This window comes from Sycon ciliatum, chromosome 3 (assembly GCF_964019385.1).
Source record: "Sycon ciliatum chromosome 3, ocSycCili1.1, whole genome shotgun sequence".
Classification (NCBI taxonomy): Eukaryota; Metazoa; Porifera; class Calcarea; order Leucosolenida; family Sycettidae; genus Sycon; species Sycon ciliatum.
Genome location: NC_088645.1, coordinates 35987922 through 36005493, shown reverse-complemented (window position 1 = coordinate 36005493; position 17572 = coordinate 35987922). Strand labels below are relative to the sequence as shown.

Here is a 17572-nt window from a genome sequence, read left to right as displayed (position 1 = left end):
GAGTCGCAAATCATGAGCACCCGCTGGGGCGTTTTTACTGAATCGGCATACTCGCTTCATCTGATCTGATGTTAAGTGTGTGCGCTGTTGTTCACGTTTTCTTTTTTCTTCCTTTGCAGAGTATACGTATTGTGACCCGCCGGCTCCAGAGTCAAACAAGCGAAATTTCGCGTACGTCAATGGTAGTTACTCTCGCGGCACAGCAGAATGCAACAGTGGTTACAGTTTACAAGGCGACTTGCCAATGAGGTGTCAGGGTGGCAACCGATGGAGTACAGTGTGTGTAGGTAAGACAGTGCAGAATGAACGATGGGCTAAACTTGGTCTTTTCACATGTGGACATTAAAGCTGTGTAGACCGAGGCTAGTGCTGGTGCGTCACTGAAGGTAACGTATTTTGCATACGGCTGCGGGAATAAAGTCATTTGTGACTCTACTCAATCTGTCAGTGATGGGGAATTAAGCGAAGGTGAGTCTTGGCAATTCTGAGTTTGACTCAAGCCGTGTCCGTTCTATTTTATACGGTCGCAGAACAGGTCAAGAACAGTAAATACTGTTTGTATCCACTGCGAATCACTGGACGAAGGTAGTTCAGCCTATGTACAGCGTCTTCACAACAGAAACTGCTGGCGGAATGAGCAGAGAGTTCAGTTTGCGTCGCTTTCGCTCGACTTACTTTTGACCCTGCGTCGCTGTCGTCATCTGCTGCACGCGAGTCGTCATCTCTCTCGAGTCGTTTTTCTGCTTGTTTCGGCCGTGCCTCGGCTTCTTTGATCACACTCCGCTGAACTTCATGTCGCCGTCGTTCAAGTAAGTTGGTTTTCAAGTTGCGTGATCAGCCGCGATGGCGACTACTGGTTAACACCAGGGAGACGTAAAAATATTGTACGACTCCCTAGTTTCATCTTCGCTCTCCAGAGCTTCGCGAAACCAGGCGTACAGGCACAGCCAAACTGATTCCAATTTCTATGATTGCTACTTCTGCCAGCACTGAACGGCAGCGGCCAGCAAGACCAGTCGACTTACTGTAGCCACAAGGCTCGCGTCGGACTGCAGACTTCTGAATGAATGCATGGGATCAGCATTCGAATCTGGGCTTTGTGCAGGTTGAACAAGAACTTGAATTCAGAATTATTTCATTACGCCGTGCGATCGGAGCAGCTCCTTGTTTACTCGTCCATTGTGTGGGCTCGCTGCTCCGCTCCATCGCTCTCTATCACTCTCAAAATCAGGGCTAGAGTAGTAGAGAGGCCGAGCAGCGCATTATCCCCTCGGAAAAGTGATATTTCATTTTCGATTGCCACGACTGTCATCACCATCGATTCCGCTCGGCCTGTTGTGAAAGGTCGCTTTCCTTGCATCGTACCTCTTTCATGACTTGCCAGGGAAGGCCGAGAAGGTGATCACGACTCATTTCACGGCAGTTTGTGCCCCAACCAGTCCCTCAAAAATCCATCACGAAGTTTTTATAGCGGAGGAAGTAACTGGTGGTGTTAGTGGACATTATAGGGGTTTCTGGAAGGACAACTCCCGACACATCAATGGGAGACAAACATCTCCCGGCACAACAAAGGCACAGTAGTTAATTAATATTTTATAATTCATACTATTACAATAAAATTGATGAGACCTGACCGGTTTCTGCACGTAGAGTGCTTCATCACAGGAATGAAAAAATGTTGTCTCTGACTATAGCTTATATACACAGCAAACGAAATCAACAGATGCAGTAAAAGGTGCAATAGATGCAATGCAGTTGCAACCATAGAGGTAGCAGTAAAAGGTGTAATAGGTGCAATCAAGAGTACATCACACCCCCCCCCCCCCCCCCCAGAGTGTGGAACGCCTGATCCAGCTCTGCATAGGGTCTTGGTCGAGCGTAATCGGATCTTTGCGTCAGAATACCGTACACATCTGAGGGGAGCCCGGGGAGTCGCGGGTACGCTCGGATCAAAAACAACTGTGCCCTGCCTCGAGACCGGCCTTGCGCTGGTGTGGAGTGTACGCATGACATGAGATCGACGTTGCACACTCTGGGGAGGGGGGGGGGGGGTTATGTACTCCTGGTGCAATGCAGTTGCAACGATAGAGGTGTCTAGCAACAATTGTTGTTGAGAGCGAAAAAGCGCAATGCTGCTATAGAATTATACTAAAGAATTCATAAACCGCGGAGCTAAGTGTATAATCCAAGAAAGGTGCGTGAACTGCAGGTAAGGTTAAAAGCTAAAAGTTGTATTTTTGGTTGGTGCCAGAAATTTCTGGCACCAACCAAAAAGCAGAGCTAAATGCTCTGCCGTATGAAGTCATTAATTAATTAATTAATTTTAATAAAACAGCTGCTTTGTTCTTCTAAAGAAAATCTGGGAGTCGACAAAGAATGACTGCTTCAAAAGTGACGAAATGCGGGTGGTATGTAGCGGATGACTTCCGAGTGAAGAGTTGCGGTGTTGCTTCTACCGCTTCAAATATCGGTTTAAGAAAGTCAGGCGGATATCCTCTTCTGAGCCGAGTCCAAAACTCAGCACGGATGGTGAGGACGTCTTCGAGCAGCTGGTTTGTACGATTGTATCTGACCAGCTCCGCATTGATGAATGAGCGTAGATTGGAGTGAACGTGTGAAAGTGTCAGGAAATTTGAGGCCACATGCCAAGTAATGCTCTTTTCTCTCCGAAACTCAACACTTGCAAGCCAGATATGAAAGAAAGAAAAAATCATCAGTCACACCACCAGGACCTCTTGACCTCTTGATTGGTGTGAGTTGCCAGTATGATGCATGCCAGGTATTGATCTATAATAGTTCAATTTTGTTTTCATTGTCCTTTAGTACAACGAAGATTCCTGATGAGTGTTGTACGAAAACTTGTTTGAATCCTCTTTTTCTCTACACCATTTCTTCACATTTTCATCGTTTTATTGCACATTGTCTCCACAGTTTTACATTACATGAATAAAGTGTACACAAATGTCAATCCAGCTTGTAAACCAATAATAATTGTTTTTTATTATGAGTACCAGCCTGTTTTTAGCGAGCAGCGGAGTAATAAATAAAGCACTCTCTGACAGAAACTCACTGCGCGTATGCAAATCCCCAGCATGATCCTGGTAGATATTTGGATTGCGCGCACTCTATCCTTCCTTTGTACGTAAAACGAACACGTGATGTGAGTTTTCGCAGTCGAAGACCCCATATGCAGAGTTGCACATTCTAAGGGGGTTATATACTCTTGATAGTAGGATGCAGCAGCTTCAACTTTGTGTAAACTCGATTGTGTGCCACTTCAACTTTGCGATGCCTCGACTGTGTCGTGCTTCAAGCTATGTCCGACGATTTTCATGCATTATTCTTCTCCCGTTCAGAGAACTCGTGCCCCTCTCCGGCCCTGATTCCCAATGCCGTTACCACCGGCAACAGCACTGTGGCAAAGAATGTTTCCTGCTTGCCTGGCTACACCCTGGCCACCAGTTCACCACCGGTGATTTACTGCCAAACTAACCAGACATGGACATTCTCTGCCTGCGAGGGTAAGTCCCACCGTTTGAACCAGGGTACAGTATTGCACACCTGGTTAAAAAAAAGAGCCCGCTATGAAGAGTGTGTTGGGCTAGTATTTTGTAAGAATAAACCAATATGTTTATCACAAACACAAACAAACAAACCCTTGGGCTCCAAAAGAGACCTCCACTCGACAAACAGCGTCTCCGGTGCACCGCACAAGTAAACACGCGCCCAGTATACTGCAGCACAGCTCTCTGCTCTCTACACAGTGCTTTAGTGGAGCTTAATGCTGTTGGTAGATCACTAACTCTCTATTGGTCTGAAGGCCCCGGATCCAAATGTACAGAGATGATCCACAAGCAACACTGACCTAGAAGAGAATTGCGCACTTGGGACTGCAGGCACCTCCAGGCAAAGCTTCACATTCAATATCCGACCAGAACATTTTCAAAACTGCAACCCAAATTCGTATTTGGATTCCAACCGCACAGAATTATAATGAATCCTTTTTTGGCCGTCATCCAAAAAGTGATGAAAATTAATGGATTTAGCAAGTTTTGCATTCCGGCTCTTCACCCGTAGACTGTGCAGAGTGTGGGTGCTATGTGTTGTGTGTAGAGTGCTGTGTGCAGAGTGTGGGTGCAGTGTGCAGAGTGTGGGTGCTGTGTGCAGAGTGTGGGTGCAGTGTGCTGTGGGCAGTGTGCGGTGTGCAGTGTGCAGTGTGCGGTGTGCAGTGTGCAGTGTGCGGTGTGCAGTGTGCTGTGTGCAGTGTGCAGTGTGCTGTGTGCAGTGTGCCGCGTGCAGTGTGCCGCGTGCCGCGTGCAGTGTGCTGTGTGCAGTGTGCTGTGTGCAGTGTGCGGTGTGCAGAGTCGCAAATCATGAGCACCCGCTGGGGCGTTTTTACTGAATCGGCATACTCGCTTCATCTGATCTGATGTTAAGTGTGTGCGCTGTTGTTCACGTTTTCTTTTTTCTTCCTTTGCAGAGTATACGTATTGTGACCCGCCGGCTCCAGAGTCAAACAAGCGAAATTTCGCGTACGTCAATGGTAGTTACTCTCGCGGCACAGCAGAATGCAACAGTGGTTACAGTTTACAAGGCGACTTGCCAATGAGGTGTCAGGGTGGCAACCGATGGAGTACAGTGTGTGTAGGTAAGACAGTGCAGAATGAACGATGGGCTAAACTTGGTCTTTTCACATGTGGACATTAAAGCTGTGTAGACCGAGGCTAGTGCTGGTGCGTCACTGAAGGTAACGTATTTTGCATACGGCTGCGGGAATAAAGTCATTTGTGACTCTACTCAATCTGTCAGTGATGGGGAATTAAGCGAAGGTGAGTCTTGGCAATTCTGAGTTTGACTCAAGCCGTGTCCGTTCTATTTTATACGGTCGCAGAACAGGTCAAGAACAGTAAATACTGTTTGTATCCACTGCGAATCACTGGACGAAGGTAGTTCAGCCTATGTACAGCGTCTTCACAACAGAAACTGCTGGCGGAATGAGCAGAGAGTTCAGTTTGCGTCGCTTTCGCTCGACTTACTTTTGACCCTGCGTCGCTGTCGTCATCTGCTGCACGCGAGTCGTCATCTCTTTCGAGTCGTTTTTCTGCTTGTTTCGGCCGTGCCTCGGCTTCTTTGATCACACTCCGCTGAACTTCATGTCGCCGTCGTTCAAGTAAGTTGGTTTTCAAGTTGCGTGATCAGCCGCGGTGGCGACTACTGGTTAACACCAGGGAGACGTAAAAATATTGTACGACTCCCTAGTTTCATCTTCGCTCTCCAGAGCTTCGCGAAACCAGGCGTACAGGCACAGCCAAACTGATTCCAATTTCTATGATTGCTACTTCTGCCAGCACTGAACGGCAGCGGCCAGCAAGACCAGTCGACTTACTGTAGCCACAAGGCTCGCGTCGGACTGCAGACTTCTGAATGAATGCATGGGATCAGCATTCGAATCTGGGCTTTGTGCAGGTTGAACAAGAACTTGAATTCAGAATTATTTCATTACGCCGTGCGATCGGAGCAGCTCCTTGTTTACTCGTCCATTGTGTGGGCTCGCTGCTCCGCTCCATCGCTCTCTATCACTCTCAAAATCAGGGCTAGAGTAGTAGAGAGGCCGAGCAGCGCATTATCCCCTCGGAAAAGTGGTATTTCATTTTCGATTGCCACGACTGTCATCACCATCGATTCCGCTCGGCCTGTTGTGAAAGGTCGCTTTCCTTGCATCGTACCTCTTTCATGACTTGCCAGGGAAGGCCGAGAAGGTGATCACGACTCATTTCACGGCAGTTTGTGCCCCAACCAGTCCCTCAAAAATCCATCACGAAGTTTTTATAGCGGAGGAAGTAACTGGTGGTGTTAGTGGACATTATAGGGGTTTCTGGAAGGACAACTCCCGACACATCAATGGGAGACAAACATCTCCCGGCACAACAAAGGCACAGTAGTTAATTAATATTTTATAATTCATACTATTACAATAAAATTGATGAGACCTGACCGGTTTCTGCACGTAGAGTGCTTCATCACAGGAATGAAAAAATGTTGTCTCTGACTATAGCTTATATACACAGCAAACGAAATCAACAGATGCAGTAAAAGGTGCAATAGATGCAATGCAGTTGCAACCATAGAGGTAGCAGTAAAAGGTGTAATAGGTGCAATCAAGAGTACATCACACCCCCCCCCCCCCCCAGAGTGTGGAACGCCTGATCCAGCTCTGCATAGGGTCTTGGTCGAGCGTAATCGGATCTTTGCGTCAGAATACCGTACACATCTGAGGGGAGCCCGGGGAGTCGCGGGTACGCTCGGATCAAAAACAACTGTGCCCTGCCTCGAGACCGGCCTTGCGCTGGTGTGGAGTGTACGCATGACATGAGATCGACGTTGCACACTCTGGGGAGGGGGGGGGGGGGTTATGTACTCCTGGTGCAATGCAGTTGCAACGATAGAGGTGTCTAGCAACAATTGTTGTTGAGAGCGAAAAAGCGCAATGCTGCTATAGAATTATACTAAAGAATTCATAAACCGCGGAGCTAAGTGTATAATCCAAGAAAGGTGCGTGAACTGCAGGTAAGGTTAAAAGCTAAAAGTTGTATTTTTGGTTGGTGCCAGAAATTTCTGGCACCAACCAAAAAGCAGAGCTAAATGCTCTGCCGTATGAAGTCATTAATTAATTAATTAATTTTAATAAAACAGCTGCTTTGTTCTTCTAAAGAAAATCTGGGAGTCGACAAAGAATGACTGCTTCAAAAGTGACGAAATGCGGGTGGTATGTAGCGGATGACTTCCGAGTGAAGAGTTGCGGTGTTGCTTCTACCGCTTCAAATATCGGTTTAAGAAAGTCAGGCGGATATCCTCTTCTGAGCCGAGTCCAAAACTCAGCACGGATGGTGAGGACGTCTTCGAGCAGCTGGTTTGTACGATTGTATCTGACCAGCTCCGCATTGATGAATGAGCGTAGATTGGAGTGAACGTGTGAAAGTGTTAGGAAATTTGAGGCCACATGCCAAGTAATGCTCTTTTCTCTCCGAAACTCAACACTTGCAAGCCAGATATGAAAGAAAGAAAAAATCATCAGTCACACCACCAGGACCTCTTGACCTCTTGATTGGTGTGAGTTGCCAGTATGATGCATGCCAGGTATTGATCTATAATAGTTCAATTTTGTTTTCATTGTCCTTTAGTACAACGAAGATTCCTGATGAGTGTTGTACGAAAACTTGTTTGAATCCTCTTTTTCTCTACACCATTTCTTCACATTTTCATCGTTTTATTGCACATTGTCTCCACAGTTTTACATTACATGAATAAAGTGTACACAAATGTCAATCCAGCTTGTAAACCAATAATAATTGTTTTTTATTATGAGTACCAGCCTGTTTCTAGCGAGCAGCGGAGTAATAAATAAAGCACTCTCTGACAGAAACTCACTGCGCGTATGCAAATCCCCAGCATGATCCTGGTAGATATTTGGATTGCGCGCACTCTATCCTTCCTTTGTACGTAAAACGAACACGTGATGTGAGTTTTCGCAGTCGAAGACCCCATATGCAGAGTTGCACATTCTAAGGGGGTTATATACTCTTGATAGTAGGATGCAGCAGCTTCAACTTTGTGTAAACTCGATTGTGTGTCACTTCAACTTTGCGATGCCTCGACTGTGTCGTGCTTCAAGCTATGTCCGACGATTTTCATGCATTACTCTTCTCCCGTTCAGAGAACTCGTGCCCCTCTCCGGCCCTGATTCCCAATGCCGTTACCACCGGCAACAGCACTGTGGCAAAGAATGTTTCCTGCTTGCCTGGATACACCCTGGCCACCAGTTCACCACCGGTGATTTACTGCCAAACTAACCAGACATGGACATTCTCTGCCTGCGAGGGTAAGTCCCACCGTTTGAACCAGGGTACAGTATTGCACACCTGGTTAAAAAAAGAGCCCGCTATGAAGAGTGTGTTGTGGGTTTTGTTATGATGGACTGATAAGGTACAATAAGTACATGTATGTGAAGTAGAATTCAGAAATGTTTTTCTTCGATGATCATCAGTGAATCTACATATTTTATTCCCGTAGCTATGCAGAAGACATTACTTCAGTAACGTCTGGCGCTAGCCAGGGTCCACACAGCTTTAATTTGGTGTTTGTTTGTTTGTGTGTTTGTGTCACGCCTGGAGCTATCCCGTATCTGTCCCATATCTGTGACTGCAAAGGCTCTACAGGATTGTACATAACAGCTGGCCACAATATTTTGCTGGCTCCGGTATCTGTCCCGTACCGTCCCTTACAAACAGCTGGCCACAATATTCGTCTCCAAAATAAGAGTGAACGAGCAATTCAGCGCCGGTCACAGGAAACGTCGGAAGAGAAATCCCGTCGACTCCAGAACGCCCGTGATCGGCAGAGTCCGCGCCGGTTCCAGGAAACGTCAGGACAGACATCCCGTCGAGTCCAGAACGCCCTTGATCGGGAGAGTCAGCGCAAGTCCCAGGAAACGTGAGGACAGACATCCCGTCGACGCGCAGAAAAACTAAATATGCAGCCTCTCTGCAGGGCGATTCGACACAGCTAGCGCATGTAGCCCTGTCAGGGCCCAAAAGGTCGAGAAATATAGAAAACTGTTTCTCCCCTGCCCCCCCCCCCCCCCCCCCCACACACACACACATACATACTGTACACACACATACATACACACACACACATTTCATTGAGCAACACTGTACCAGGCCACCAAGCCGCTGCATTTAACACTACAATAATAGCAAGAGTATATAACCCCCCAAGAGTGTGCAACACATGATACACTTTCTATGGGGTTCGCCGATGGCAAAAACTCACATCACGTGGTGTAGTGTCGCAGTTGTACGTTTCCAGCCCGTTTTAGCGAGCAGCGGAGTAATAAAAAAAGCACTCTCTGACAGAAACTCACTGCGCGTATGCAAATCCCCAGCATGATCCTGGTAGATATTAGGATTGCGCGCACGCTATTCTTCCTTTGTACGTAGCACGAAACACGTGATGTGAGTTTTCGCCGTCGAAGACCCCATATGCAGAGCTGCACACTCTTGGGGGTTATATACTCTTGATAATAGGATGCAGCAGCTTCAACTTTGTGGCAACTCGATTGTGTGGCACTTCAACTTTGCGATGCCTCGACTGTGTCGTGCTTCAAGCTATGTCCGATGATTTTCATGCTTTATTCTTCTCCCGTTCAGAGAACTCGTGCCCCCCTCTGGCCCCGATTCCCAATGCCGTTACCACCGGCAACAGCACTGTGGAGAAGAATGTTTCCTGCTTGCCTGGCTACACCCTGGCCCCTGGTTCACCACCAGTGATTTACTGCCAAACTAACCAGAAATGGACATTCTCTGTCTGCGAGGGTAAGTCCCACCGTTTGAACCAGGGTGCAGTATTGCACACCTGGTTAAAAAAAAGAGTCCGCTATGAAGAGTGTGTTGTGGGTTTTGTTATGATGGACTGATAAGGTACAATAAGTACATGTATGTGAAGTAGATTTCAGAAACGTTTTTCTTCGATGGTCATCAGTGAACCTACATTTTATTCCCGTAGCTATGCAGAAGACGTTACTTCAGTAACGTCTGGCGCTAGCCAGGGTCCACACAGCTTTAATTTGGTGTTTGTTTGTTTGTGTGTTAGTGTCACGCCTGGAGCTATCCCGTATCTGTTCCGTATCTGTGACTACAAAGGCTCTACAGGATTGTACATAACAGCTGGCCACAATATTTTGCTGGCTCCGGTATCTGTCCCGTACCGTCCCTTACAAACAGCTGGCCACAATATTCGTCGTATTATGGATACGACTCCCTGATGTAGAGGGAGATTTGGAAGGAAATAGGGAGACGAGGAGGAATATAATTTAGAATGGGCGTTAGTTACCGAATAGATGATAGGATGCGTCAGCAAAAACATACTTTGGAAGAGAGATACCGCCGCCTCCCAAATAAGCGTGAACGAGCGATTCAGCGCCTGTCACAGGAAACGTCGGAAGAGACATCAGGACAGACATCCCGTCGACTCCAGAACGCCCGTTATCGGCAGAGTCAGCGCCGGTCCCAGGAAACGTCAGGACAGACATCCCGTCGAACCGCAGAAAAACTAAATCTGCAGCCTCTTTTGCCGTCGGACAGGATACGTATTTTAGGAGTCTGTAAAGTTATGTAATGTGCTCCACAGGCAACCATGCATTCGGCCGTCCTCATTGGCTCAACAGGTCAATGTATTACTACAAAAAGGCCAGAAAATCCGATTACTGTATTAAAATCAACTAAATTTCGCTGGCGATTTGATTTCGCTGATTTCACCACTTGGTACCAACCGGCCAAAGTACAAGTAAATCGCAGGCCAAAGTTTGTCATAGAGGCAAATGATGCATGATTGAGCAATAGATGCATGTGAGAGCAAAAATACCGATCGATTTCTTTTTGGCCAATCGGCCAAAAGTGAAAAGTTTTGTTTCGAGATCGTCCAAAGTTTCGAGATCGGCCAAAATTTGTTGATTTACAGTATAAGGAGATAAAAAGAAAAGAAGGAGCAAACCAAAAGTGGATGAAATTAGAGAAATAACAATCCGCAATAAATTCTGCAAATACTTTTGCCTAACTCATAATATTCAAACTGATTGAAACGTTTTTGCAATACCATGATGTTGCCAATCAACGGAAAAAAAACATTTCCATCAGTTCTAATAACATGTACGATGAGCTAGGCAAGAAAGCATAAAAGCATAGCGTAGGGCCCTGAGCTTCCAAGCTCTCTAGTTTATTTTTTTCATTTTGTCCTCTCACCATCCTTTCAAATACATTCTAAGCTATGTGTGCATTTGAACTGGGATGTTGAGCCAACGTCATCATGGCTAAATACAGGAAGGACAAAATGTTACGAGTTATGACCAATGCGATTGCCAATGTAACCGAAATGCATGCAGGTAAGTATGCCCTTATTTGACGAGAGAGCTTGGAAGCTCAGGGCCCTACGCTATGCTTTTTTGCCTTGATGACTTAGACACAAAAAGCAAAGGGATGTTATAAATTCTTATAAATTTCTACTTTGTGTTTTTAGACATAACCTGGGATTCGAACCCGCACTATCGCCCTGCATGCATCCCCCGATTCACTTCGCCTACATACTAATTCTTCCAAGTTGCTTCACGTTATGATCTTGTATTTGAAAGCCCGATTTGAATATGCATTGTGGCCAGCCGTCTTTGATTGTACGGTATGGTACGGGACAGTTACGGGACAGGTACGCGACAGGTACGGTAGAGGGTAGTACGACACCATCTACCGCCTTGATGACGGCAAAAAAAGAAAAGAGATGTTATACATTTTTCAATTCTCCTATTTTTTTCAGGCATTACCTGGGATTCGAACCCGCACTATCGCCCTACATGCATTCCCCAATACACTTCGCATTCATACTAATTCTTCCAAGTTGTTTCACGTTATGATCTTGCGTTTGAAAGCCCTATTTGAATAGTGCGGCCACCTGTATGTGGCCAGCTGTGTTTGATGGTACGGTACGATACGTGACAGATACGGGAAAGCGCCAGGTGTGACACAAACACACAAACACCAAATTAAAGCTGTGTGGACCCTGGCTAGCGCCAGACGTTACTGAAGTAACGTCTTCTGCATAGCTACGGGAATAATCGTCTCTGGGGTGGTCTGTTTATAACCTGGGACATTCTATACCAGAGAAAACAACACTTCCTTTGCAAACGTGTTCATGTCCCGACTTGGTCTGTACGCCCTACACTCTGCCCTTGCCTTCATGCTATGTACGGAATTCTGAATTCTGTTTTCCTGCAGACAATTGCAACTACTTTAACGTCACGTGTCCTCAGGCTGAGCAATGCTTAAGCACCTCAGGGTCCTACACATGCTGCAAGCTCGGCTATGGACTCGATGCACAGGGGAAATGCGCTCGTAAGTTCCTCTCTGTGACTCTGTTACTCAATCGAATGCACCATGACATGTGCAGTGACTGCAACTGAAATCTGACACATGATTAGCGTGGTCAATATTTTCGAGTGTCTGCTCTGAACGTCGGAGCTCGCGCTTCCTGCCGACTGGCTTGACACTTGACTGACTTACAACTGCGTCTGGAGAACACAAGGAGCACGTCGAACCTTCCATTCTGCAAACCTGCAAGAAAGCACCACTCCCTGCTCGAATACACAGTTTTCATATTATTGCAAAAGGAACCGTAGGGGAAGCAAACTGGCTGAAAAGAGAAAAAAATGCCATACTCGCCAAGACTCGAACCCGGGACCTTGCTTGTCATGAGCAATGCTCTAACCATCTGAGCCACGGGGCTAGGTCGAACCTAGAAGGCACAGACAATACGTTCACTCCAAAGGCAGCTCAGAAAACATGCCACGCATAATGATGGCACCTGGGTCTCTGCATCAGCGCTGAGATTTGTATTTGTATTTATGGATTCTCCACAGGCCTTAGCCTAAATCGAGGGAGTCTCCGTCAACAGCTTATGAAGAAGAAGAAGCTGAGGAGAGAAATAAAAATAAAAGATAGAAAGATGCGGGGTGTTAGTAATTTAACACCGTGCTCTATAGCTTAGCTCACATTCGACGGAACGCTGACGATACGGGACGTAAGGGCTGGGGTGACACGACATACTGCAGTCGTTGCGTCATACAACAGCAAACGGCGACAGTCATAAGGCACGGTCCGTGACAGGGTGACTTTAGGACCTAATTTCTTGTTTTTCGGGACTTCTTTTCAATTATTTCTCCATGAATGAAGCGGAATCAAGTTCACAATACCAGTTTTTCATGACCACCAAAAAAGTAGCTTCGAAAGGTGTGCCATTCAAATAATTGCTACAGGAAATGATAAAACAGTTCGTCTGTCACGCTCCTGAACTATCCCTAAATACCATAAGTGACATCAGACCTAATCTTGCTAAAATTCAACTCAAGTCGTGTTAGCCATTCTGCGAGTTATCATGGGAAGCGCAGTGTTCGAAATGCTAAAAATTTCAAAGTACGAATCGGGAGTAGTCGGCGCACGACGCCGTCTCCTGTTCACACTCAAAATGCAGCTTTTTTGTACGCTTGCGTCCCCGTCTATGCCCGTCTACGGTATGAAAAGTTGGATCGATCCAACTCTTCCCGTCGCTTCCCGATCCGTGCGGCAGTACGGTTGCTTTCCCGTTCCTGGTGTTCACATTAGACGCCGTCAGACTGTCCAGTCGCTTCCCGTCGATCCTTGCGCCGCGCCCCGTCGAATGTGAACTAGGATTATGACATCACTAGTCTATGTGGAGTGAAACCAGAGGGCTCATAACGGGTGATAGCAAAGTGGGTGCAGACAAGAGCGGTAAAACATTTTGGGCTGGATACAGCACGAATGTCAGCCGGGAGGGAGTTCCATGTGGCAGTGGTGACAAAGAAAAAGGTGGTACGGATGTGTGTGCTGGCTCTAGCAGGCGAATCGCGTGTCGTGTCGCAGAAAGTTGTATTGTGAATCGGCCTTTATTCATACCTCGTAACATTTTATCTTTCTTTTTTACCATAATTAAATTGGCCCACCATCCCAGTTCAACTTCGGTACAGGTAATGTTTTACCTGAAATAAAACGTGACCTAAAAATTCAACCATGCCAAGCCACACAGTGTGCAAAATGCTTTTTTGGATCTGGAAAACTGGTTTGGCGAAATTTTCGCGCTACAGAACCGTTGATTTTGGAAAATACCGAAAATACTAAACCAGCGAAAATTCCCAGTTTAACAGTTTATAACATACCGTAAAGTCTTGTACAAAAGTCGCGGCTTCTATGACTTTTTTACTGAAATTTTGCAGGCTTCTATATGAGACAGGCTTCTATACAAGACAGGTATTTCTATGTATGTCAACACTAAAATGTGTGATTTGATTGGCCCAGAAAGGGTGTGGGGAGCAGAAAGGGTGTGGGGAGAATCAGCCACGGCGATCTTAACCAGTCCTTGTCACGTTTGAATGCGTTGGGTTCTTCTGCCATTGCTGTTTCTACATTCTGCGGATTGCAATAGTTATATTTTGTGTTGAGTAGCTGTACATTTGGCTGAGCTTGAATTATTCTTTTGTGGCCATTAGCGAGAGTAAATAAGCTCCAAAGAGTGTGCGACTGTCAATATGGTGTCTCCGACAGCGAAAACTCGCACCAAACGTTTCAGGTTCCCTTTGTACTACGTACAATGAAGGAAAATGAAAACGTCACGTAAATTTCTACATCAGGTTGCTAAGTTGAAGGGCTGTAGGCCGTGTAGACAAACGGATAGTGCTACCACATTCACGCCTCGTGTGTCCCTCTTGTTGCTGGTCTGTAATGTCCTGCATCTGATTGTCAGCTTCTAGTATGCTGCAGTACTGTCAAATCTTATAACGAATTGCTAAATCTAACGAGTTAACGAGGAACACACGCTTCCTGCCGACCTTGACACTCGCGTGCTCCGTCAAGTGTCAAGTTTCCCAGAAGTGTGTGTTCCTCGTTGCAAGAATCAACTTCATGACTTATACCGCCGAAGTCGCAACTTCTAAGAGGAGACCTTTGCTGTAAAAAAAAAAATATTATATATATTCTACAGAAAAAGGGTTTGCTCCCCACACCGGAGCTCGCGCTATTCCGCCGACTTTACTTGACACTTGACTGACTCACGACTGCCATCCACAGCACACGAGAAGTCCATCGAACCTTCGACTCGGCAAACCTGCAAGAAAGCACCACTCCCTGCTCAATACACAGTGTTTCGGGGAATTCACCCCTCATCAGTTGAGCTTGAGTAGGCTGAGGAAGATTGTGCAAACCCTTTTTCTTACAAATCATCGCCGAGGTCGCAACCACTACTTCATATTCTACAGAAATCGATGCTTATACTGTTGTTATTGAGCGTTGAGAATGAGTGAGAATCGTTACCTTTGGTACATGTAAACCGGTCAATTTTAGGAAATTGTTATAATTGCGCCTCGTGTAATAGAATAATGGCTTTTACAGCATCTTTTAATCACACTTGTTAGTGCCTCACTTGCAAATTTTGTTGTTGCCACCTTTTCCATCGCTACTGTTGTGCTCCCGATTTGTATTACTTACATAGTTCTTGTGCACGCCTCTAGGCATTATTCTAAGCTGTTTTCCTTTCTCAAGGTGGGGAAGCTCCACTGCAGCCGCTTCGTTGCACTGAACACCCTACGCATGCCATCCTCAAAGCAAGGGGTCTCTTTCGCTGCAAATCGCTATGTTCACAATCAGGTTTATGACCAGGAACCTCCAGCAGGATATCCTTTCTATCTGTTTGAGTTGTTCATGCAATCGCCTTGGGAAGAAGAGCAGTGGATAACACAGAGCAGGGCTGCAGCTTTCTTTCTGGCCCTGCTTTCATGCACTGAGCAACGTTCTTTCCTTCCGTTTCAGAAAACGTTTGCGGTGCATTCAAAGGACAACCTAATACCGTCTACACCAGGGTCAGCAACGTGGCCAAGAATGTGTCTTGCCTCCCGGGCTTTCGTCTTGCGCCTCACAGCCCATCAACCATCTACTGTGATGGCACTAACTGGACACTCTCTTCCTGCACAGGTTAGTCCAACTCGGGTATAGTTATTATTTCCATTAATGTAGTGTCTTGTATTAAAGCCTCGAATAGAAAAAAGCCTGTTTTGAATGCAAGCCTGACTTTCACAGGGGCGTCGGAAGGAGGTATAAAGTGGTACGGCTCGACAGTCAGAGGGGGTCCGGGGCAACTTCCCCCGGGAATTTTATTTCAAAAAACACTCAAAATACCCCTCTAAGAGGGTCTCCAAAGGTACAAAGTCATTAAGGATAACAAAGAGACAGACTAGATCTACGAGTCATGACGCATACATGCCATGCAGTTCCGTAGTCGACAGTCTAGTCACGCGTTACACGGTGCAGTGACCTGACTGGTGCACCGGTGACGGATCGCGGCTCACGATCACGCGTGGTCATGTACAAACTTGATACCCCCATCTTTTTTACACCGGATTTGGACGTTCCGCGTGGACCACCTTCCGACGCCCTTGTTTCAAGATACACGGTCGGCACACTGGCCTGGTTGACACACATAGAAATACCTGGTTTGAATAGAAGCCTCAGAACTAAATATTGCGACAGAGCTTTCGGCCATATTTTCAATTCATTGCATTCCCAACTCATCACAACCACACGCTCTTCAGCCGAATCATACAGACACCAGCAAGGACACTTCCGTTGAGAGATAATATTGCTCCACGCCTCTAGACAGCTGTTTCGCTCCCTGTCGGAGCTCATCAGTAGAGGATGATAATGATAATGGAGGAATGATCATTCTTATACACCAGAAATGGCGCAAGTGCGCGCTTTCCACATATATCAATGGCATATGCAAGCTGCTAAAATGGTAAAGTGTGAGAACAGCGATAAATAATCATAGTACGCGCTCATTGGTGGAGAAACACACCACACAAGCGACGAAAATTTTACTCGGAATACTGATGCCAATGGAAAGTACATGTATGTTGTTTATTATTATGATGTTGCAATGTCCATGTATGCAGGCGAGGCGAGACTCACCGCCGAGATCCCCCAACGCGACAGGCTCGGTTGCCGTTCAGGATTCACACCGACCTGTCCGCCCGTCAACAGGATCGACAGCGGGAGGCCCCACTGATGCCGATGTCGATGCACACCAGGAAACTTGTAGTCGTGAGTGTGATACTAACAGGTCTAGTAGCAACCACTGACAAACGAGAGGCCAGCTGGGGCATTCACTCCAGTCAGGGATGCTTGGTCGACGCTTCGTATCAGCAGCTCAGCTCAGTTTGATCAAAGATGTTGCAGATGTGTCTTGCTTTCCTCCTTCCTTCTCCACCGACTCGTCTTGTCATCTCTCCTTCTTTCTTCACCGACTCTTCGTGTCCACTCTGCTCTGCCACTAACGGCGCATTAAAACTTCAGATCTAAATATTGCAACAGAGCTTTCGGCCATATTTTCAATTCATTGCATTCCCAACTCATCACAACCACGCGCTCTTCAGCCGAATCATACAGACACCAGCAAGGACACTTCCGTTGAGAGATAATATTGCTCCACGCCTCTAGACAGCTGTTTCGCTCCCTGTCGGAGCTCATCAGTAGAGGATGATAATGATAATGGAGGAATGATCATTCTTATACACCAGAAATGGCGCAAGTGCGCGCTTTCCACATATATCAATGGCATATGCAAGCTGCTAAAATGGTAAAGTGTGAGAACAGCGATAAATAATCATAGTACGCGCTCATTGGTGGAGAAACACACCACACAAGCGACGAAAATCTTACTCGGAATACTGATGCCAATGGAAAGTACATGTATGTTGTTTATTATTAGGAATGATCATTATTATGGCATATGCAGCTTGCATATGCCATTGATATATGTGGAAAGCGCGCACTTGCGCCATTTCTGGTGTATAAGAATGATCATTCCTCCATTATCATTATCATCCTCTACTGATGAGCTCCGACAGGGAGCGAAACAGCTGTCTAGAGGCGTGGAGCAATATTATCTCTCAACGGAAGTGTCC

General features: G+C 46.4%; 1 protein-coding gene across 1 annotated transcript in view; it reads left to right on the top strand.

Moving 5' to 3' along the window:
* The window catches only part of LOC135812088 (fibrillin-2-like), a 160228-nt gene that overhangs the window by 54156 nt on the left and 88500 nt on the right, over positions 1 to 17572 (top strand). The window contains exons 12-18 of the mRNA XM_065325417.1: positions 120 to 287; positions 3357 to 3521; positions 4481 to 4648; positions 7715 to 7879; positions 9210 to 9374; positions 11823 to 11939; positions 15423 to 15584. Of these exons, the coding sequence (XP_065181489.1) occupies positions 120 to 287; positions 3357 to 3521; positions 4481 to 4648; positions 7715 to 7879; positions 9210 to 9374; positions 11823 to 11939; positions 15423 to 15584 (1110 nt within the window). The remainder of the gene's footprint in view (positions 1 to 119; positions 288 to 3356; positions 3522 to 4480; positions 4649 to 7714; positions 7880 to 9209; positions 9375 to 11822; positions 11940 to 15422; positions 15585 to 17572) is intronic.